The sequence below is a fragment of the Dermacentor andersoni genome, unplaced genomic scaffold, assembly GCF_023375885.2.
Source record: "Dermacentor andersoni unplaced genomic scaffold, qqDerAnde1_hic_scaffold ctg00000044.1, whole genome shotgun sequence".
Classification (NCBI taxonomy): Eukaryota; Metazoa; Arthropoda; class Arachnida; order Ixodida; family Ixodidae; genus Dermacentor; species Dermacentor andersoni.
The window spans coordinates 235422-258945 of record NW_027314758.1 but is presented as its reverse complement, the minus strand read 5'-3'; the positions used below and the strand labels follow the sequence as shown (position 1 = coordinate 258945).

Here is a 23524-nt window from a genome sequence, read left to right as displayed (position 1 = left end):
TGCTTGTGTTATTTGGATGATGTAGTAGTGTTCGCACCAGATTTTCCTACTCACCTTCATCGCTTGGAGCAGGTTTTACGCTGCCTCAGTGACGCTGGCCTCCAACTAAATCTGAAAAAATGTCACTTTGGGGCACGCAAGCTGACAATTCTCGGACATGTCGTGTCGAAGGACGGCGTTCTCCCTGATGCCGCTAAACTCCGTGCTGTTAAAGAATTCCCGAAGCCAACGTCTCTAAAAGACTTGCGCAGTTTCATTGGCCTCTGCTCGTACTTCCGCCGCTTTATTCGCAATTTCGCTTCGATTATGGCACCTCTGACAGAGCTTCTTCAGGGAGACCCCAATCTTTCCGCGTGGTCCCCGACTTGCGATGATGCCTTCGCGACGCTACGTCGCCTGCTCACAACACCACCGATACTGCGCCATTTCGATCCAACTGCTCCCACGGAAATCCATACGGATGCTAGCGGTGTTGGTCTTGGCGCTGTGCTCGCGCAGCGCAAGCCCGGCTGCCAAGAATATGTTGTTGCTTACGCAAGCCGTACTCTGACGAAAGCTGAAGCGAACTATTCCGTCACGGAAAAAGAATGTCTCGCGATCATCTGGGCCATCACAAAATTTCGCCCATACCTGTACGGCCGGTCCTTCGATGTCGTTACCGATCACCACGCACTTTGCTGGTTGTCGTCTCTCAAGGATCCCTGCGGCCGCCTAGCCCGGTGGGCACTGAGGCTCCAAGAGTACGATATCCGGGTTGTCTACCGCTCAGGCAAGAAGCACGCCGATGCCGATGCTCTTTCGCGCTCGCCTGTCCACGCCGACATTGTCAGTGTGTCTGTCCTAGACGACCCACTTCTCCCATTCGCTTCTGTCGACATGGCTTTGGAGCAGCGCAAGGACTCCTGGATTTCATCTTTGATAGATTCCATTTCTAATTCATCTGCACGCCCACCATCCCGAGCGTTGCGCCGACAAGCTTCGCACTTCGCCATCCGCGACGGAATTGTCTATCGCCGCAACTACGGTTCCGACGGCCGCAAATGGCTGCTTGTAATACCTCGGCAGCTCCGCACTGATGTATGCGCCGCTTTCCACGCCGACCCGCAGTGCGCACACGCTGGTCTCTTCAAGACCTACACCAGACTACGCCACAGGTTTTATTGGCGTGGTATGTACACATTTGTGCAAAAGTATATTCGCTCTTGCACAGAATGTCAACGCCGCAAGCCTGATCCTTGCTGCCCTTCTGGACCAATGCAACCTCTGCCATGCCCTTCGCGGCCCTTTGACCGGGTTGGGATAGACTTATACGGACCTCTGCCATACACAGCTGCTGGTAATCGCTGGGTCATTGTAGCTGTAGACCACCTCACGAGGTATGCAGAAACGGCCGCTCTACCAGCCGCGACGGCTCGTGACGTTGCTTCCTTCCTGCTTCACCGCTTCGTTCTACGTCACGGCGCTCCCCGCGAACTCCTGAGCGACCGAGGTCGCGTCTTTCTCGCCGACGTGATTCAAGAACTTCTCGCTGAATGCCGCGTCATTCATCACTGTACCACCGCATATCACCCGCAAACAAACGGATTGACAGAGCGCTTTAACCGAACTCTTGGCGACATGCTTTCGATGTATGTCGCCTCCAACCACACCAACTGGGACCTCATCCTTCCCTATGTCACGTACGCCTACAACACGGCACCCCAGTCAACGACGGGCTTTTCTCCCTTCTTTCTTCTATATGGCCGCGAACCATCATTTCCCATTGACACTATTCTCCCTTACCGTCCCGACTTATCAGAGGGTACACCGGCTTCCGAAGCCGCCCGGTATGCAGAGGAATGTCGGCAACTAGCTCGCGCCCTTACAACGCAAGAACAAGCGCTACAGAAATTTCGTCATGACGACGGGCGCCCCCACCACCAGTTTTCGCCTGACGCTCTTGTTTGGTTGTGGGTGCCTCCTACTTCGACACAAGGTGTCTCTTCCAAGTTTGTATCCCGATATCATGGACCTTACCGGGTTCTACGCCAAACTTCTCCGGTGAACTACGTTATCGAACCTCTGACGCCCCCTACGGACCTGCGCCGCCGAGGCCGGGAAATTGTGCACGTAGATCGGCTCAAGCCGTATCACGAGCCCTTCGTCCTCACGACGCCTTAGGCCTCCTGTGCGGCTTCGTCTTCAGCGAGGGGGGAAGTTGTAAGGAAGAAGAAGTGCGCCGTGCCGAGCTCCGCAGCCGGATCGCCAGCGCTACTGAAGTGGGGCTCGGGCTAGACGCTGTTCCTGGTTTTGACTAGCTAAGCCTACGCTGTCGCGTCTTCTTGTCCGCGTCCTTCGTGTCGTCCACAACCGTGTCGGACTTTACCATACCAGGAATAAACACCGGGGCCGCACGTTTCGGCTTCGCTCGTTAACCATCTGTACGGAGTGCTTGGGCGGTGATTTTTTTTCTTTTCTATGCTGTGATATCGCTCCTGAATAACAACTGTATGTGCTTAATTTCTTGAAAAACTGTTTGTTCACCTTGTTTGCGTGCATTTCTTTATATAAGATTGAACTGTGCCTTACGTATATGAGTATATCTGTGCAAAGTGCTTTTGTGTTCTTATTGGTTATGTTTTGTTCCCCCCTTCGTAATGCCTTTATGGCGATGTAGGTATGCTGTATATAAATAAAGGTCGGTCCAACACGTGAACCTGCGCTCGGCGGACTCGGCTCAGTGTGCTTGCTTTGTTCTCGGTAGGTTTCAATCGACGAGCGCTTTGCCAATCGTTCTATGCGCATTTTCTTCCGATATGCTTGCTTCTGCAACTGCTGTCGCCTATTGTAACACGTGCATTTATTGTCTTCGTTGCACCGTGCGAGTGCAGATGCACCCGTGCGGTCGCACCCGTGCGTTGTCTCGGGTTGGTGGAAGGCACGCATGATCACATGTTGGGCCGACTTTTCTCGGCTTCAATTTTGTTACGTAATGGTTCCTCCAAGCTGTATCCTCCGCCCATGCCAAGCAAGCACATCTCGAATGACCTTGCACTCAGACAACATACATAAGATAACGTTTTGCACTGCGTGGTTCAGTCACCATACCCCGAATCTCTAACTGGTCCACGCTCACAAAATGGACAGTGACTGCCTAACGCTATCGTTGGTCAGTCACCTGTGCGAAAAGGACAGAGAACCGGCACACGGAGTTAGTCACAAGAGACAGCGCTGGCTAGGGAAACGATGCGCGTATTCGGTATCAGCCATAACGCTACACGCGACCGCTGAAAGCGAATCTTCTCACTGACCTGGGGCCGTTACAACCCCCCCCCCCCCCCAGGTCACGTGGAAAGCGGTCCCTGACACGTCGCGTTCTCTTTCATTGCGCTTCGCAGAATGCCAAGGCCAGTTACGACTTCAGTAGCAACGACCCCTTCCCATACCCAAGGTACACCGACGATTGGTTCAACAGGTGAGTCGAATTACCATTCTCTCTAACAAAGTGCTGCGTAGCCCTATGTATATGTATTATAATGCTATAATTATCTTGTAACCCCCTCACCCAAATCGTCGCACATACATAATGCGCACGTGCTGTAGAAAAGATAATAGTCAGTGGTTTGGCCTGTGGTTTTGCGTTTCACGAGTCACTTGTCAGTTCGTCATCATGGACACTATAACAACCGGCTACATTTCAGACTCCGTTGTCCACACGCGCTGTAAACATGCACAGTCGCTTGACTTGGCCGTGCGAAACCTCTACGCGGGAAATTGAAGGGGAATTGCACAGGCAGGGGCGTTTCATCCGGATTATCCCTTTGTCGGCCGAGTCGAATGCCAAACACACAGGCCCGGAAGTCTTCCGGGGAACGGATGGCGCATCCTGCTGGGGGCCAGCGCTAGGACGAAAATAACACCCTCGGCCGACCGGAAACCGTTGGCAGGACTCGAAGCCCGCGGGCTACACGGCTTCTTTCAGAAACCGCGCATCGTATAGCTGGAAGCTACACAATTAATGCCAGCTACCCGCCGTAGTAGCTTAGCGGCTAAGACGTTGCGCTGCTGAGGTCGAGGTCGAGGGTTCGATACCGGCTACGGCGGCCGCATTTTCATGGAGTTGAAATGCAAAAAAACACCATTATGGCTTGCCGCAGAAGTAGACCGTAGTTTTGACGCGTAAAGCACCCTAACTTTATATTTTAGCGTGCTTTTAGGTCGCAGAACTCATCGCACTTAAGAACAGCTCGTGATGGACTCGTGGCGTTTACTCCAAGTTGAGTAAGATCTGTAGGCACATCTCCGCATCCGGGAAACTGGTGCTCTTTGCTCTAAATAATGCTAGTGGGAGGCCTAAACTTTACTTCAATAGAAATAAAATTTGCAAGTGTTAGCACTACGTAATTCCGCCGCCAAATGTAGTGTTATGGCATGTTCAACGAGACGCGTGCTCCTGATTAAGTGCATATTACTCCTGCACATTTTCTTAACGTAGCATCTGACGGAAAATAGCCGGAACATCCAAACCCACATGAACCTTGCTATCATTTATGGTGATGGACGTGGATTACCTGCAACAAAAAAGGGGAAGTGTGCACCTTTACATTAAAGGTCACTGTGTTGAGAGCGTACGGTTGTTAAATCTGATTGCCGGCCAACAACGCGTTAACGAAGGTGACCGTTTGCCACACTTTTTTAAAATTATATCTTCGGTCAACAAGTCATGGAATCTACCTCCGTCCAACGACGCCGCTTCCGTGTAGCCTCCATGATGATCGGCTATAGCGTGTAGGTGCGCAGCTCCAGCGGCGCGGCGATGGAGCTGCGCACCACCCCCGCAGCCATAAACAACTCCGTGGGGCGTCCCGCGGGCCTCCCGTAAGCGGACCTTCATCTCAGAGTTTTCAACTGACATACGCCACGTCAGCGGCGTTGACAACTCACCAGCTGACGCTCTCAGTCGCGTGGATGCTATCACACGCAGTCGCTCCAAGAGCTCTATCTCAACATCATTTCCTTTCAACCTCCAAGAATTGGCTACAGAACAAGCTAGTGATTCTGAGCTCCGTCACCTACGTGACGCGTCAACATCTCTTCAGCTTGAACCAGTTGTCTTTGAAGATGTGCCAATTGTTTGCGACACCTCCACGGGCACACCTCGGCCTTACCTAACCACCTCTTTCCGCAAGCAAATATTTGACTCATATCACACTCTTGCGAAGGTTGTGGGTTCGGTTCCCACCTGCGGCAAGTTGTTTTTTCATCCACTTTCATCTCCACTAATTTATCGTTTCTTCATTCCATTTATTAAGCACAAGTAATTTCCCCTATGTTGTCCTTGGTGTCAGTGTTTGTTGGCTTATCATGATATGACTTGCACACCCAGGCATTCGCGCATCTGAAAAGCTTGTCTCATCACGCTTCGTCTGGCCGGGCATGAACGCAAATATCAGGGACTGGGTCCGCTCGTGCGCACCTTGTCAGCGCGCGAAAGTTGAGCGGTACCCTGTCCCCCCCCCACAAAGCCTTTCTTGCAACCCGACGAACGTTTCTCCGTTGTGCACGTCGACATTGTCGGCCCGCTACCCCCATGCCAAGGCTATCGCTATCTTCTGACTTTGTCGACCGCTTTACCCGATGGCCCGAAGCGACACCTATCGCCGACATGTCTGCAGCTACTGTCGCCGCAGCTTTTGTTTCCATTTGGGTATGCCGATTTGGCTGTCCAACGAAAGTTGTCACTGATCGAGGCCGGCAATTCGAATCGTCCCTTTTCACGGAGCTACTTCAACGTCTCGAAACAGCACGCTTGTGGACTGCCTCCTACCACCCTCAAACAAATGGCCTCGTCGAGAGATTTCATCGCCATCTCAAGGCAGCACTCACAGCGCACGGCTGCCCAAACAAGTGGGTTGACAGACTTCCGCTCACGCTTCTCGGAATTCGATCTGCCTTCAAAGAGGACCTCTCCTGCGCTACTGCGGAGGTTGTTTACGGCACCTCGCTTCGCCTGCCAGCCGACTTCTTCGAAGAAAAGACCCTCACCTCCTCTGTAACAGCAAGCGAGTACGTCGATCAGCTTCGCGATGTGTTCCGAAACCTCCGTCCGCAGCCTACACGTTTTAACAAACCCCGTGCAGTGTACATCACTTCAGACTTGCAGACAGCCACACATGTTTTTGTGCGTTACGGCCCCGTGCGCGGCTCGCTTCAGCCCCACTACCTCGGGCCATTCCCCGTTTTAGAACGTTTCCCTTCCAACTTCGTCGTCGACGTAAATGGGAAACGGGATACGATCGCGCTTGAGCGACTCAAGCCAGCATTCAGCGAGGCACCCGCGCTTAATTATCTCGCCTTCCCGGGACATGCGGACTCCGCCTTGCAAGTGCGCGGTTCGTCACCTCTTCGTCGCGTGCACTGGGCTGCCACTTGTGCATTGTGAGCATCGTTCGTCGCTTCCGCTTCCTCTCTAAGGGGGGAGCAATCTGTAGCGGCGCGGCGATGGAGCTGCGCACCACCCCCGCAGCCATAAACAACTCCGCGGGGCGTCCCGCGGACCTCCCGTAAGCGGACCTTCGCGAGTGTTGGACACCAGGCACACGGACACATGATCCGACTCACTGTGCCGAAGGTCGTGCGCGAGCTCCCTTTTCTTATTACTTTGTTTACTGCTTTCCTTTCGCACTAGGTCCGCGCACCGCACTTCTCTATGCTCCTTTTCCTTCTTTTCTCCTCTCTCTCTCTAAAGCCCTCGCCACTTCCGGCGCGCTGCGCGCGCCCGGTCAATTCTCTCTTTAGGAGAATAAACTAGACCTTGTTACCGAAAAGACGTGTGTCCGTCTCGTTTACCACGGCTCTACAAAGTGGATCACGTCCGGGTCGAGGGTTTTAGTGGCGAGGGTTTTAGAGAGAGAGAGGAGAAAAGAAGGAAAAGGAGCATAGAGAAGTGCGGTGCGCGGACCTAGTGCGAAAGGAAAGCAGTAAACAAAGTAATAAGAAAAGGGAGCTCGCGCACGACCTTCGGCACAGTGAGTCGGATCATGTGTCCGTGTGCCTGGTGTCCAACACTCGCGAAGGTCCGCTTACGGGAGGCCCGCGGGACGCCCCGCGGAGTTGTTTATGGCTGCGGGGGTGGTGCGCAGCTCCATCGCCGCGCCGCTACAAGCGGAAGAAACCGAACAAAAGCACTTTGTTTTTTGCACTTCTTCGCTACTCCGCAAAATGGCCCATTGTTCTTCGATCGGAACCTGAGCGAAACAAAGGAAGGCCGCACTCTGACGTCGCCCATAGATGCGGGTCGTTGAAACGTGACGTTTCAGTGGGGTGCGTTCGAGAAAAGCTACGAAGGAAAGGAATAATACTTCGATTGCATTCATTGCAGCAATGCACTGAAAACAACTCACAATTTTTTTTCTTGCCCCTGATGACGTGCCATCTTGTGCTTGCGGTTTCCGTGCCGCTGCAGTTAGATTTAACATCCTTGTACAAATCCATAGAATAGAGAACTTCGGAGAAAGATGAATACTGGAATTTATCAAGTGGGTCGAACAAGGGATGCCTCAGGCCGGAGCTAACGTTTCGACAAGGGGACTTGTATTCCTGAGGGCAGCGACTGCGTTGTGGCTTTCATCGGAGGCTCCCGTGAAGGGTCACTCGATTTGTGATGTTGAGAAACAAAAATTAAGCACACAAGGTTGGTCCAACAGTTGTTGTTGTTTTTTTCTTCTTGCTTTTCTTGCGAACCGTGCCGGGTTTCTTGACCGTAGGTGCTATACGGCCTGGCTGTTCTTTAACCGAATAGGCCAACCAATCACAGCGGAGGACGCGCGCCACTGGGTTCGTTGCAGCACCACCAGATGGCACTCGTCTTCGCGCATCCGCGAAGGCGAGTAAGGCCATGGGTAACTACTTAAGAGGAAAAATCGAAATCAGGAAAGAGACAATTTATTATAACTCAAAGGGAAGCTCACTACTTTTCGAAGCGAGATCAGGACGCCTTAGAAAACGCACTTATAAAGCGAGATATAAGAAGGAAGAAGAAGAAGCATGTGCTTACTGCGGTAAAGCTAGGGAAACTATGGAGCACGTTTTAGTAGAATGTGAAGACGTCTCCCAGCGGTCGATTTAGGAACCACTGGCCTCCTTGAAGCCTTTGGTTTCAGCTAGAGCAGGGGTAAAGTAAACGTGTGCGCAGTAGAGATTACTAAGAGGCGATAGGAAGATTGGTGAAAGAAAAGTAGGGAGACGACAAACAACGGAGGCGTACGAAAACAAAGTTCAGAATAGGGGTTCAGGGAATTTGGTTATGGGGAATTCACCGTGGGTTGTTTTCCTTTTTACATTTCTTTTACCTTTTCTTTTCTTTAACATAGGTAGAACATTAGACAATAAAGTAACAAGAGCTTGGTGGCGCAACCCACCGCCCCGTTCCGATGGGGACGCTCATAATATCCATCCATCCATCCATCCATCCATCCGCTGCAGCAGTGACGCCATTCCATTGGCCTCTCTACAATGCCAGAATAAAGCCTTCCTTACCAGTTTGTGCGGACATTGAACAGACACAAACTCGTGTTTCGGCTTTTTATGCACTCGCACGAAGCTTCGCTGTATGTAAATTGCACCTCGTCGGATCTGCCGCATTTTCGGAACATAAAAGCACCGGGGTGCATAGTCACGCAACTCGCAAAACAGCGTCTCCAGCGTTATGACAGACGCCATAATTTCAGGGCTGCCGAACAATACAGACCCCGCCGCATTGTTTAACTCGTACTGAAATCTCGCAAGCATACTTGCGCCGCGCCCCCATCGGAATGTGGTCGGCGCCGTCGGGAACCGAACCCGCGACCTCATGCCCGGCAGAATAACCGGCACAGCGGCCCTGACATATCGGCATAAGTTTTTTTATTATTATTTATTCCTTTTGTTTGATATTACCGCAGACCACTGTGTGGTCCAAGCAGGAAGGGCCATGCAAAATACGCAGTAACAGGATAACGCAACCAAAAAAAAAAAAAAACGACGACAGGGCAATTGAATTTGTGGGGATCGCACGCGCATCCCGATATCTCCGGAGCGGCCACGCGGTTATCACGCGATAATCACGTGCTCGCTCGCGGAGGGTAGCTGGGGAGAGGGCACCTTCGCCGCTCCCGCTGCTCTTCGCGCCTGGCCGCGACGCTGCAGCCAAGGCACCCCGTTCCCTCCTTTCCCTTTCTTGGAACCGAGGAGACTCCCTCTCCGCCGCTCGGGGAGATTCCCCCGATGCACCGTTGTCTTTCGGCTGAAGAGCTTGCGACAGGCCGCATCTCAACTCAGCCGCTGAGACTGCCGCACGCCGTCCCCCTGTTGCGCCCGGCCTTTGTGTGCGACTGACCGCCCCAGGGCCCGAGCGCGGATCCACTCTGGGTGAGCTGAACCCTTATCAGCCTCTTTTGTGGTTCCCACATTGTGCGGTTTGTTTCACCCCAGACGTGCGGAATGCTCCGCCGCTGTGGTTATTGTGTTGTATTTGTATGTGTTGTTGCTGTTGTTGTCCAGTTGGTACCCTTGTACTCTAAGGTGAATAAACACCTTAGGTCGAGACTCACCCTGTCCCCCCTGGCCTGAACCCGCCGTGGTCGCAACTCACTGCGAACCGCGGGTTAGGGGTCACAGCTCTGACTGCTAGGGCTGCTGCGAAAGTGCTAGCGAGCGACTGCCGCTCCATTGGCGCTGTGCGATCCAGAGAAGGGTCAGGTGCGCACGCGCGAGCCTGAGTAATACCCCTATATTTGGCGCCCAACGTGGGGCCAGAGGTGTGACAGGTTGAGTCTGTTTGTGTGAGTGATTGCCACCACACGAACGAACCATGGCAGCATACGGGGCTGATTTACAGCCGTTGTATACGCTGTCGCAGGTTGCTACCAACAGGCAACAATTCGAAGCGGCGGTAACTGCTACCGCTCAGTCATGCCCTGCGGCGAACATTAGCCCTGGGAATTTGATAAGCTTCGAAGAGGGTAGCGCTACACACGAGGCGCTCTCTCCGGCAGGATGTACCCTTGAAGGCGTGAGGCACATTACGCCGAACCCTTCGCCAGAGTTTGCGGAGAGCATGGAGCCACTGCGGCACACTTGCTCAACGCGATCCGCTCCTGTGCCAGGCATTACTGGCCAGAGCGAGCCTCAGCAGGCACTGTTGCACGATGCGATGCGCTTGATTGAGAGGTTGACAGGTGCCGTGCAGAACACTCTGCTGACATCTGCCGCCGCAGCTGCTAGACCGAGAGTGAGGGTGGACTTACCCACCTACAGCGGGTATCATGATTCAGTTAGCGTCAACGAATACCTCGATCGCGTGCTGACTTACCAGCGCGCAACGGGGCTGTCCGATGGCGAGATACTGGAACGCGTCGTACCAGTGTCGTTAACTGATCACGCTGCCCGCTGGTTCCGGCTTACTGGCCACCGGTCTAGCACGCTGGCCGAGTTCCGAGCGACCTTACGCGAGGAATTCCTGCCCGCAGATTACGAGCGTCGTCTGCGGCGCGAGTTGGAGCTACGTACTCAGCATCCGGACGAATCCTTGCTCGAGTACGTCAGGGCGATGGACGAACTTTATCGTACCGCTGACCCTACTGCTCCGAACTGCGATAAGGTGGAGAGAGTCACGCGACAAGCTCATCCCACCTTCGCAGCGTACCTAAGAGGCAGCAAGTTCAGGGATTTGGATGAGCTGGCTTCGGAGGCAAAGCGCATACAGGCGGACATACTCGCCTCGCGCTCATACCGACCTCCACCCCCAGCGTCGAGGGCACTTGAGCCGCGATGCGCGTGGAACGGGGACACTTTTCGCACTCGTTCCGGTGGAGGTGGTGCGGTTGCTTTCAGTGACGGACAACTGAGAAACGGTTGGGGCTTATCTGACCGGGCTCTCGACCCGTACACTTATGCCATGCGTGCAGCATGCGCTGCCGATGGCCGAGGTATGCAGAATCGTGGCCGACATGCCGGCTCGATGATGCGAGAGCAGAGCGTGCCTGCAAGGGAGCAGTCGATAGAGAGGAACAACGGTCAAACGGCGCGAGGCACTGGACGCCAAGCCCGTCAAAGGCCGGCTCTCCTCTGTTATCGGTGCAACCAGCCGGGGCACTTCGCCCGGGATTGCAGACAGCCTGCGAACCGAGAGCACGCGCTTTCGGGAAACGAGCGGGGCCGCCGGTGAGCAATGCTGCACGGCCGGCGGCGGTTACAGCGGTGCGAAGTGAGACACATGAACTCCTTGCCCCGCTGGCTTGTCGTTTTGGATTGCCCAGCGACACGCCAGTTCCGCTCATAGAGGTTACAGTCGCCCGGCGCAGGTTTTTTGCGCTGTTAGACACAGGAGCAAGCGCTTCACTATTTGGCGACGAGGTGTGTGAACATCTCCGTCGGAACGCTATCCGACTGAGAGAGAGTAATGTGACCTTCCGACTCGCCAGCGGCACGGCACACGCGAGCTGTGCTGCTATAGCTTGTGGTGCGGTGGGAGAAACGGGTGAGGCGACAGCGCCTCGCTCACCTTCCCGGCCTGTCGGTTCCTATAATTCTTGGTAGAGACTTCCTCGCCAAGACGGGCATTGTTATTGACGTCTGCAACGGAGGATATAGGGAGCGAGCATGTGGCACCCTGAAACCTTTCGTTTCATTTCAAAAAGCGTCAGAGACAACTTCGTTCGATGATGCTTCGCGCGCAGACCGACCAAACGATTGCCCGAAAAGGTCCCTCAGAACGGTTGCGGCCGGGTCGAAATGCCGTCCGGCCAACCGCACTGAGAACAGAGGCGCGGAGGGGAACTGCTCCCCTCCCGCACAGCCCATAACCCCCGCTGCGGTGGCAGACTGTGCCGCAGTGAGGGGCGAACGATACCACCCGCTGCTGGACGACTCAAGCAGTTTGTCGGGGGAAGAAAAGGCTCGCCTCTCATCGCTTCTGACTGAATATGACGCCGTATTCACAGAGCGGCCTGGTTGCACTACGCTATACAGGCACAAAATTGAGACAGGCGACGCCTCTCCGTGGAAGTGTAATCCTCGGCCGGTGAGTTTGGCTAAAAGGAAAGCACTATACAGCGCTCTGGACGAACTGCTCGATACAGGCGTTGTTGAAAGGTCGGACAGCCCATGGGGTTTTCCTGTGGTGTTGGTTCCTAAAAAGGATGGGACGCCCCGCCTTTGTGTTGACTATCGCCGCCTGAACGAGGTGACACGCAAGGACGCATATCCGCTTCCTAGCATTCCCTCGATCGTATCCAACGTTGGCGGAGCGAAGTACTTCACTACGCTCGATGCAAGCAGAGGATACTTTCAGGTGGAGGTAGATCCCTGTGACCGAGAGAAGACTGCCTTCACTTGTCACAGGGGACTTTTCCAGTTTACCCGTATGCCATTCGGACTTGTCGGTGCGCCCGCGACTTACCAGCGCCTGATGGACCGTGTCTTGGGTGACGCAAGGTGGCACCACGCTCTTGCTTACCTGGACGATGTTGTGGTATACTCGCGTACCTTTGATGGGCACTTACGCCATCTCAGGGACGTGTTGGAGCGTCTGAGGTCTGCGGGGATAACGCTAAACCCGACCAAGACCCAGATCGCAGCAACCCGAGTAACGCTACTGGGGTTTAAACTTGATAACGGACGCCTTCTACCGTGTGATGACAAGGTTCAGGCATTATTGAACTACCCGTCACCGGCAGACATAGGCGGACTGAGACGCTTTTTGGGGCTGGCGAACTTCTATCGACAGTTCATCCCAAACTGCGCTGCACTGCAAGCCCCCTTGACAATGCTGTTGAGGAAAGGTGAGCAGTGGAGGTGGGGTCCCGAGCAAGAGGAGGCACTGCGCAACCTCGTAAACGCGCTCGTGGAAACCACCGAGTTAAGGCTACCAGATTTGAACAAAGAATTTGTCATTCATACGGACGCCAGCGACCTTGGCCTAGGAGCGGTTTTGCTCCAACAGCACGAAGGTAGCTTGCGCCCGGTAGCTTTTGCCAGCCGCTCTTTGACTACCGCAGAGAAAAATTACTCCGTGACCGAAAAGGAATGTCTGGCGATCATTTTCGCTCTCAAAAAGTTCGACTACTATATTGATGGAGTCCCATTCATAATTGAGACCGATCATATGGCACTAACTTGGCTTAGGCGCTTAGGAGAGCCGAGCGGCCGGCTCGCGCGATGGGCACTTCTCCTGCAGCGATACGATTTTACCGTTCGCTACAGGAGAGGAAAGAACAACGTTGTGGCGGACGCACTTTCGCGCGCGCCCGTTGACTGTGAGAAGAGTAACATTACTACTCAACTCACCCCGCCCGAAACTGAGCTTGAGAGCGGACTAACCGCTGCGACGATTGAGGTCGTCAGGAGGGGTAACATTAATACCCATCGTGACCCCTCAGTGACTCAGCCTAAGAGCAGAGTAACTGCTACAATGCTCGACGGCGCTGGTCCCGAAGGAAGGGCAGACGAACCCCCTTCGCAGGACGAAAGCGTGAACCACTTGGACTGCGTCAGTTCAGTGGGGCGCGTGTTCGGCAGAAAGGAGCTGTTAGAGGCACAGCGGGAGGATCCGTTTTGTAAGAAAGTGTTTGAGGGGCTCCGGGAGCCCGGCGGCGCGGCCGCGGCGCACATGGACGCAGCTGGTATTGCTGTGGGTGCGCGGCGCTCCGAAACAGCTGGTAATGCTGTGAGCGCGTTGGATTCCTACCTGCTAGACTCTGACGGCGTCCTGCTGAGATATATCCCCGCGGAGAAGGATACACACGAGTCCTTCAAAGCGGTGATTCCACGCACGCTGAGAGGAGCACTTTTACGCTACTTTCACGATACGTGCCTGGCCGGGCATGCAAGCGGCCCTAAGACTTATCTGAAGTTGTGCCGCTTTGCTACCTGGCCTGGAATGAAGCGGGATGTGATGCGCTACGCCCGCTCTTGCAACGTGTGCCAACGCGTGAAGCCGCGTGGTGGACGCCCACCCGGGCTCATGCAGCCGATCAATAGCCGAACACCGTGGCAAATTGCGGCATGTGACGTCATGGGGCCTTACCCCAGGACAGCGAGCGGGAACCGATTCCTTCTCGTAGTCACAGACCATTTCAGCAAGTGGGTGGAACTGTTCCCCCTACGGAAGCTGACGGCACGCGTGATCATGGGAAAGCTGATCGAGGTGTTTACACGATTTGGCTATCCTGAGCAGTTGATAACGGACAATGCGTCCTACTTCACTGCCAAACTGTTCGTGGACTCTTGTGCAGCTCTCGGCATTAAGCACAGGAGAACAACCACGTACCATGCCCCGGCGAATCCCACTGAGCGTGTGAACCGCAACATCAAGCACATGCTAGTTGGATTTGCGGGGACGCACAATGAGTGGGACGCTTGTCTTCCTGAAATTGGATTTGCTATCAGGTCGACAGTGAACCGATCGACTGGGTATACACCCGCCACCCTCAACCTTGGGAGGGAGCTGTTGAATCCGGTAGAACTTACTCTACAGGAACGAAGCAGCACGGAACTGGTTGTTTCGTCGGCACGCGCCGATTATGCGACTGGGCTGCGCGCGAAGGTAACGGAGGCTTTACGAAAAGCGCGACGGAACCTGAGCACTGCACGTGCCGAGCAGAAAGCGCAGTACGACCGCTCTCATCGGGAAGTTCACTACAAAGTGGGCGACCTGGTGTTGAGACGGAATCACGTCCTGAGCGACGCCAGTAAGAAATTCTCAGCTTCTCTGGCGCCGAAATGGACAGGACCGTACCGGGTGCGAGAGACTGTCTCTTCGCTCGTGTACAGGCTGGCGGACTTGAAGCTAAGACCGATCAGCCGACCGGTGCATGTCTGCGATCTCAAACCCTACTATGACAGAGGGAACGAGTGGCCCGAGGAGAACGCTCTCCCGCGCCCGCAGGCAGCGGCATCGGGTGGCACAGCTCGACGTTCGAGCCTAGTGCGGCGTTATAACTTGCGATCTCGACAGAACTAACTCTGTCCGGTTCGCTGAGGCTATTTTATTGTGCGCGATATCGGACGGAATGCTCCTCCGATGTCTAGCATGCAGGCTTCCAGAGCGAGCACGCGCTTTCTCTTTGGAAGAAGCGAGAGGGGCTAACAGAATTGTTGCAGCAGCAGACCGCCCGTCGGGAGCCGTGCAACAACCATCAAGCAAAAAGGAAAGACCGTCTCCGCAGTGCAGGCAACAGGCGGCGAGAAAAGATCCTCCGGCGGCTAACAGCGAGGTGAGAGGTGCAGCGGGCGACTTCCGGTCCGGAATGGTCGCAGCGGCGCAGAATTCGCCGAACCGCGCCGCAGAACTCAGCGACCGTGTTGCGAGCCCCGCAACCAAGTACCCAGCCTCAAGGCCGAGCGAAAGACTTCACCCGCAGGGACAGAGTGGACCCCTGCTGCGCAGCGAGGTGCAAGCCATCGTCAGGGGTGAGTCGGCACGCCTTTGCCGATCTTGCGTGCCGACACCCGCGAGGGTGCGCAACAACAGAGAGAGCTGTGGCGGAACGAACACAAAGAAACGCGTTCGCCAATACCAGAGGACAACGAACCCCGGGAACACCAAAAGACAGCTGTCCTGCGCCATATCGAGGCTGGTTCGGGGATCGCGTCAGCATAATCGAAACAGCCAAGAGAAATCCAGGGGCCCTTTCGCCACCACGGACCCGGCACGCCGCCGTGAAGCAAGGTGACCCGGACCCAGCAGCCTTCTTGCCTCCTACTACGTCCTGCTGCATCCCGTTGCTATCAAGCTGCTCCGTGGCATCGTTCAACGTTCCGGCCTGGCTCGCGACTACCTACACGGCGACAACGACGGTCTACAGCTAGAGCTGCTCCCTCACCAACATGGACTCAAACCGTGTTGATGTCGGAGTAGCACGTCCCTCTCGGAAAAGCCTCAGGTGACGGCGGCCTCTTAGCGGCTAAAGGGTAATTTTAAGGAGGGGGGGATGTGGGGATCGCACGCGCATCCCGATATCTCCGGAGCGGCCACGCGGTTATCACGCGATAATCACGTGCTCGCTCGCGGAGGGTAGCTGGGGAGAGGGCACCTTCGCCGCTCCCGCTGCTCTTCGCGCCTGGCCGCGACGCTGCAGCCAAGGCACCCCGTTCCCTCCTTTCCCTTTCTTGGAACCGGGGAGACTCCCTCTCCGCCGCTCGGGGAGATTCCCCCGATGCACCGTTGTCTTTCGGCTGAAGAGCTTGCGACAGGCCGCATCTCAACTCAGCCGCTGAGACTGCCGCACGCCGTCCCCCTGTTGCGCCCGGCCTTTGTGTGCGACTGACCGCCCCAGGGCCCGAGCGCGGATCCACTCTGGGTGAGCTGAACCCTTATCAGCCTCTTTTGTGGTTCCCACATTGTGCGGTTTGTTTCACCCCAGACGTGCGGAATGCTCCGCCGCTGTGGTTATTGTGTTGTATTTGTATGTGTTGTTGCTGTTGTTGTCCAGTTGGTACCCTTGTACTCTAAGGTGAATAAACACCTTAGGTCGAGACTCACCCTGTCCCCCCTGGCCTGAACCCGCCGTGGTCGCAACTCACTGCGAACCGCGGGTTAGGGGTCACAGCTCTGACTGCTAGGGCTGCTGCGAAAGTGCTAGCGAGCGACTGCCGCTCCATTGGCGCTGTGCGATCCAGAGAAGGGTCAGGTGCGCACGCGCGAGCCTGAGTAATACCCCTATAAATTATGTGAATCAGCAATGCTGAAGTAACGCTACCACTCACGAACAAAGTTGTTTTTTACCAAATACACGTACAGGCGATATATTCCAATCCGCAACAGTTCCAAAAAAAAAAAGGGGGGGGGGGGGAAACTACATTTAAATGTATTTTAGTCCTTGCAAGTATTGGGGACAGCGATGTTTCGCGAGTCTGCCTGGTGTCCGTGGTGTTGCGCAGGCCTAACGCAAGTTGGCAAGTCTAATGTGATATTCCCCTGCCAAACAGTTAAACGGGTGAGGAGCGCGCCAACCGGTCGTCTGCTGTTGGCAACCGCTTGTAGCCTGGCCCAGCTCGGAACGTTCTTACGCGAGGCGACCGCGGCACTCGAGCATTCGGCCGTGGAACGGGAAAACGCTATAGCTCAGCCGCGCCTGCCACTGTGTGCGCTGCGCCACTTTGGGCGACGCTCCAGCGCAGAGGCGGCACGTATACAGCGCATACCCGGCAGCCCCTGTTTATAATGTACCCTGCGTGTGCACGCATTCCCAGAGATATCCACGGTGCAGCCCGCTGCCTTTCTTTCATCTTGAGTGCCCCCCCCCCCCCCCCGTTGCGTGAGCCGGACTATATTTTCATTTCTGCCTTCCTTTCTTTCGTTCTTTCGTGGCCCGGCTCTGCATTAACCCGCTTTCTCCCTTTGTTTGTTCACGTAGCAGGAAAGTTTGATCGGCCGCCCAGACGGAGTCGCCGAAAGGCCGAGCCAGCGTCGATCGCTGAGCGCATCGCTTGTCTTCCTCAAAGGAAACAATGCTGGGGCCATGTTTTGCTTCGCTAGCGTGTCTTACCTTTACATCTACATTACCTGCCGGCTGCTCCTTTATCCCGATCTCCTTCTTGCTTCTCCTTCTGCCACGCTTTCTTTGCATCCCTTCTCCCCTTCGCTCTGGTTTCGTTGTTGCCGGATTACTGGCATCTTTCTTTTTTTTTCACCTCCTCGTGGATCCGTCTTGCCTTTCGTTCTGCCATCCTGCGCTCACATGCATAATTTTATTTTTTGTCCTAATCGGTCGTGCTTTTTTTTTCCTTCTCATCCATGGACCCTTCTTTATTGCATTCTTTATTTACCTTCTGTCTTTTATTGCTTCGTTCTTTTTTGTTGTTATCGTTGGCTTTCTGTCTCTCTTTCTTTACCTACGCGCGTCGTTATTTCTTTGTGTGTGTTTGTGTGTGCTAGTCATTCGTCTCGCGAACGCTGCCCGTTCGAACACGGAAGCCAGGTCCTAATGGTCGTCGGCAACCGGCGGAAAACGTTCTTCCTCGGTCCTTTTTTTTCTCTTCTTCTTCTTCTTTGCACGTGTATCTTTGCGCGCATTGTCTCACTTCTTTCCTTTTCTTTCCTTCTTTTCGTTCTCGGCCACGTCGTGTTTCGCGTTCCGTAGCCCGAGCCAGCGAGAACTAGGCTAACAGCGTTGCAGTCGTTGGCTCTCGGCGCTGCCGCCGTCGCAGCGGGAGGCGACGCCACACGCGACCGACCCCGCGTAGCGTTACGGTGTCGACCCGACCGTTCGGCGTGCTGCAGCAGGAACGCGCGTGTACTGTACATACCGACGTAAGTACGTCCCACGTCGATCGCGGAGTTCGTATAAGTTTCCGCCGAGACCGATCCGCACGGACGCCCGGAGCGGCGCCTTCTGTCCCAAGCGTGTTGTATGGTGCTGCAGCCCGTTTACCGGTCTCCCCTCTCCCGCCGCCGCGAACAATGGCGTCGCCCGATTGCTCCACGCTTCGTCTCTACGCCAAACGCGTGCGTCTATTTGTCGTACAAAAATCCCTCACGTGACCTGATCCTAGGTGCCTAGGGACAGCATCGTTTAGGGATTTTTGAGAAGGCGCGATGCTGGCGCCGAGCGACGCCGTGGCGTGTTCGTCCTCGGCGTGATCGTTCTCTGGACCGCGCGTTGTTCAACATTGCTCATGTAATCGTGCGTGCGTTGCTTGTGTGTTGGTTGTTGGTTCTGTGTTACTTGGCGGAAAGCTGTGAGTAGTGGCGGTGCGGCAATGCGACTGTGGCCTCGATGAGCTCTGGCACTACAGAATCTGCGTTGTGTGACCCGTGCTTTCTTGAGAACCCGGCTAGGTGACAATTGTAATATCGAAGTGGCCTAGCGCCTCGGCAGCGAAGTTCTGCGAACCGCGATGTGGCGTCGCCGTGTCCGACTTTGCTTAACGGACATCGAGGGATGTGCTGCTCGCTGCAAGTCATGTAAATGCAACTGCGTCGACCGCCCACTGTTCAGCGCTGAATGTGTGTTTGGTGTGCTGTGCTTGAAACGAGTGGTGCAGCCGTGCAGCGGGGGTGGCGGAGGAGCAGAGTGGATTAGCGTTTGCGCGTTCACAGACATCTGCTCCCGTCTTGGTCTCATTAGCGGCTGTCGCGGGATTGTGGTGTGCTAGCTCCTTGCCTAGCATGAAGTTTACGATGCTAACACACAGCATGTTCACGTTTTTCCGCGTTATATGTCATTAGCATGACGGCCGAGTTGAAAACGAGACATGTAGTGTTCTTTGCGTTTGTGTGTTGTAAATTACTTTCTATTGCGGAAGTTCTGGGAGTCTTATTACGCAAGGAGTGCGAACGTAAACATAAACACATATGTGTGTCTGAAATTTTGAATTACCCATAATACCCTTTACGACTGTTAAGTGGGCTACATGGCCTGTGTGAATCAGCTACCGTATGTTGCGACGCTCTTTCGTGTGGTAGAATGATGCATGGTGCGCGTTTATTTCTGTACTGTTGTAAAAACCATTTGTTTATTCACTCAATACAAATGTACGGCTTCTTCGCCGCAGTACAGTTTAGTTACGCGGTGAAGCATACTAGAAGTGGGAGGGGGCCGCTATCAGCCAGCATGTATGTCCACTTAGGTGACCTGAGAGGCGGCGGGTGCGCGAGTGTATAATTTAAGAACTCTTATTATGTCCATTGACAGTGGAGATCATTAACTGTAGCACCAAAGTAGTGGACCACTACCAGAACAAAGGCATGTAGTATGCCCATCTCAATTCTTGTGCTTATGCCAGTCTTTTTCACAGCAATAGCTGCTATGGGCTAACTCCCCTGGTTGTTCTGATGTCTACTGGTGTTGTCACTGGAATTCCCGAATTTCTTGCTAGAATATTGCAAATAAAGTTCTCGTTGTGCTGCGAGGATTCAAACATACGATCAAAAGAGTGGCAGTCCACAATTCTACATTTCAGCCACTCTGCTGAAGGTACAGTCGTGGTGAATACTGATCCCGGAGAGCGTGATCTAGCCAACAGGTGCCTAGATTGGCTAACACCTGCTCAATGTCTGCATACTGGATATAGAGCTGGCATCCACACCTTCAAGTTCTTGCACATCACCTTCCCACTTGTGAAGGCAGTCCTATGTTAAGTTTTCTTCTTGCATGTGACGACAATGATTGGGTGCATCTGCTTCATTAATCTTCTTCTAGTGCTTGGCTTCTCAGATTTACTGGATGGAGCTGTTGGTGTCTTGTTTTCCTCAAGCAAAGCTCGAGACATAGCAATGCATAGCCCAAATATAGATTTGAGAAAACCAAAACGAATTCAGCAGTAAGAAGCTAAAGGGTTGTTTTGGTGTAGATCAGTGGCTAAGTCCGGATATGAAAGAGGAGGAAGAAAAGCCGAGTCTTTCCACTTCAACACTGAGGCACAACTCCCACAAATAAATAGGACTCTTACTTATTTTACTTTTTTAAGGAGATTACAGACTTGCATTGGCAAGTGTTCACTTCAGCAAACACTGCATGAAGTAAGCTTCCTGTGCATATTTCACCAGCTACTGCATCATTGTTTCAAATTATGAGTGAAACTGCAATTTTCTTTATGCCACAACTTGCCCAATTTTGTGTTTTGCAGTGGGATGTTAGCAGTGCTAATAAGGCACCTAAATACTCATGAATAGTAATACAGAGAAAAAAAAGTAAGAAAGCAGTGGCTTTTTGTGCGTAGACTATGCATACACCTGGTGCTCTTATGGTCATTTTTTCCCTATCCGCTCAGCCATTCTAAACAAGAAAAGTTTATACATGATTAGTTTATACACAGACTACAACAAACCACAGGTATCGTTGATAAGCAAAGTATATTTATTCGGTGACATTTTCTGCAGCCCTGCTATTAAGGTTTCCTTCCTTCCTTTTCAGCTGTGCAGGTTCATTAAGAAGTGATGATACAGTTTGACTATTTTAATCATTGAAAGACTTAGCGAAACCTTTTTCAGGTTGTTTTTTCTTGGTTTCAGACTCTGAACATTGCATTTTAAGGCATGTTTTCTGTGTTTGCTGCTTTTTCTTTATGGCTAGGGCATGTCAACATTTTTTACACCACTTCAAGTATGTGGTGCCATAGACTGTTCTTAGATGAAGTCTTGCCCTTTCATTCTGTACAATATTATGTTGGTTTTTTGTGTCCAAGGCCGTTTTACAGCGTGATTGTAGCATTTTGCTAAGTTTTGCCTCTGTCACCCAAGCTTGAAAGATTGCTACCCACTGGTGGTGACATGACACATGTCACGTTTCTTTTTCAATAAAAGGAAGTCTGTCACTTATCCTGTGCGCTGGTTGCCTTTTGTCTCTTTGAATTGCAATTTGTTGCCTATATTTGCTCTTTTGTTGCATTTCAGATCAGGAATGGCTATCATAATTGACATTTAACCATATTGCACAGAATGTGGATGATATGTAATTGCAATATATGGCCACCATAAATATAATTGAAGTTAATAATTCAAGAATAGTGCCTTTGCATGGTGGTACAGCCATGAATTGTGGCTATAAGGTACCAGCACTGCAGATAGCACTGCTTGTGCAGAATATAGTGCAGCTCTACTATTTTCAAACATCATTGTTTTTATCTGCATTTGTATAGCTCCAGTTTCTGTGAACAACACACATCTGGTGGAATAGCCAAATTTCTGCCCGTTTTCATGTTATTAGCATATTAGTAAAGGCAGTCGTTTTTATAGTAGCCTGTTTCCCCAGTGTAGAAGCCGCTGCAGGGTGTCAGGATCTTCTCATACACATCTTCAGCTTTGCAGGGGACACAGCATCTGCCACATAGTTTGTCACAGGCCATGTATTCGGGGCAAGAAGCCTGTTGAACATCTGGTTGACCCACTTGCTGGCTCCACCAGGCAAAGTATGATAAAGAGAAGGAAGTCATCAACACATCAGGTTTTTACATATAAACACTGTGCTAAGGTCATAACATGCCAACAAGTCTTAGTGCGCAGGCTATGCACGACCAACTACATATGCCTTCTGTTCGGACATTGCTCATTGTAACTAACAAGGATGGAGTGGAAAAAAAAGAACAGCAGCTCCATTAATTTAGTTTCACTGGTATCGACGGTGTTTTGTAAGCGTACATTGCCATACTCCCCAATGCCTTCTTGGGTGACATCAGCAAAGACCAGCTTGAGGCAAGGGGTAATAGACGTCTTTAAAAGCTAAAAATGCATGAATGCATGAAGATCACATTGTGTCCAAAAAGTAGGCACTTCACAGGGGCACTAGAGAAGGAACAGGTTATTAACAGTGGGCAAAGACAAGCTACTAAACACCCAACATGTAACGACCTCTGAAACAATCCCTCTTAAAGAGGAAATCATCTTTGTGTATCCATAAAGAGGGCAGATAGGCAAAGCCCCTTCAGTAATGCTGCCAGCTTCAAAAGCCTATTTTGCACATCCTGAATGCTTCCTTCTTAAGACTTTGCTGGGTGCAAGCATTCTACTGTCCAAAAGCTGTCATTGAGAGCACTGTTGGTTTGGTGGCAATAAATTTCAGAAGCAATTGCAACAAACCTCCCTTCCTAGTTGGCCTGGATGCTCACTGTGCTTATGAAGCAGCACCATGAGGCAAGCAAGGTGAATGGATGCCTCCAAGCCCTTGTTCGTTTATCACACTGTTCTGTTAGTAACAACCATGAGACTTGAAACCAACAAGCTCAAGCTCAGCACTCGCATGGTTACTGCGGAGGATTCATAAAAAGCACAAAAACAGAAAACTCAAGGTAAAGGATAAAGCACCATTTAACACTTAGTATTGCTACGGCCCACCCCCTTCTTTTATTTTGTCTGGTCGTGCTACATCTTTTTACTATATATAGGCATGAACTTAGGTGATGTTCCCAATCAGTGTCCAGTATTTATATACACTATGTGCTGGTTCAAAGAGGTTCGAAACACTGCAATGGAAGCTTCAAGTAGAAAAGGTGCCTGGAAGAAAAAAAAAAAGCTGTGCTGCAACCATCTTGGCAGCATCTTGTCCCCTTAATAAAAGTTGTGCTTTCATATCAACTTGAGCCCTCCAGTTTAGAGTAAAGTACCAGTGCACTTATGAACAATGAATCAATTCTCAAAGAGCATGTGCAGTCCAGCCAAAAGCAGGGGCAAGAATCCGCATTGTGCTCCTGCATTGAAGGTGAATAACACGTACCATAATGGCGAATGTGCTTTAGTAAGCTTCATTGCAATATTAATTTGTAATGTACAAAGAATTGTCAATGAAGCTTACCACGAGCACAGATGCACTTGCAAATTATGTCACAATTGAAAGTAATGAGCACAGTGTAAACCTATGTGCCCTTTCCACTCTTAGTATGCTTTACTGCACGATGCTTATTTACACCCCTGTATTGCGGTCTAGCAAGCTACAAAAGAAACGTTGCATAATTAGGCTTTTTACGATTATCTTTCTCGCAATACACTATTATTTCGCGGTGAAGCCTAAGCAATGCACTGCAGTGAAGCATACTAAAACTGAAAAGGGGCCACTATCACTGGCCATAA

The 23524-nt window shown here is 52.4% G+C and overlaps 1 protein-coding gene across 1 annotated transcript in view; it reads left to right on the top strand.

Annotated features, from left to right (window-relative positions):
• The window catches only part of LOC140214432 (neuroendocrine convertase 2-like), a 247389-nt gene that overhangs the window by 197898 nt on the left and 25967 nt on the right, over positions 1 to 23524 (top strand). The window contains exon 6 of the mRNA XM_072285794.1: positions 3378 to 3454. Coding sequence (XP_072141895.1) covers positions 3378 to 3454 — 77 coding nt within the window. The remainder of the gene's footprint in view (positions 1 to 3377; positions 3455 to 23524) is intronic.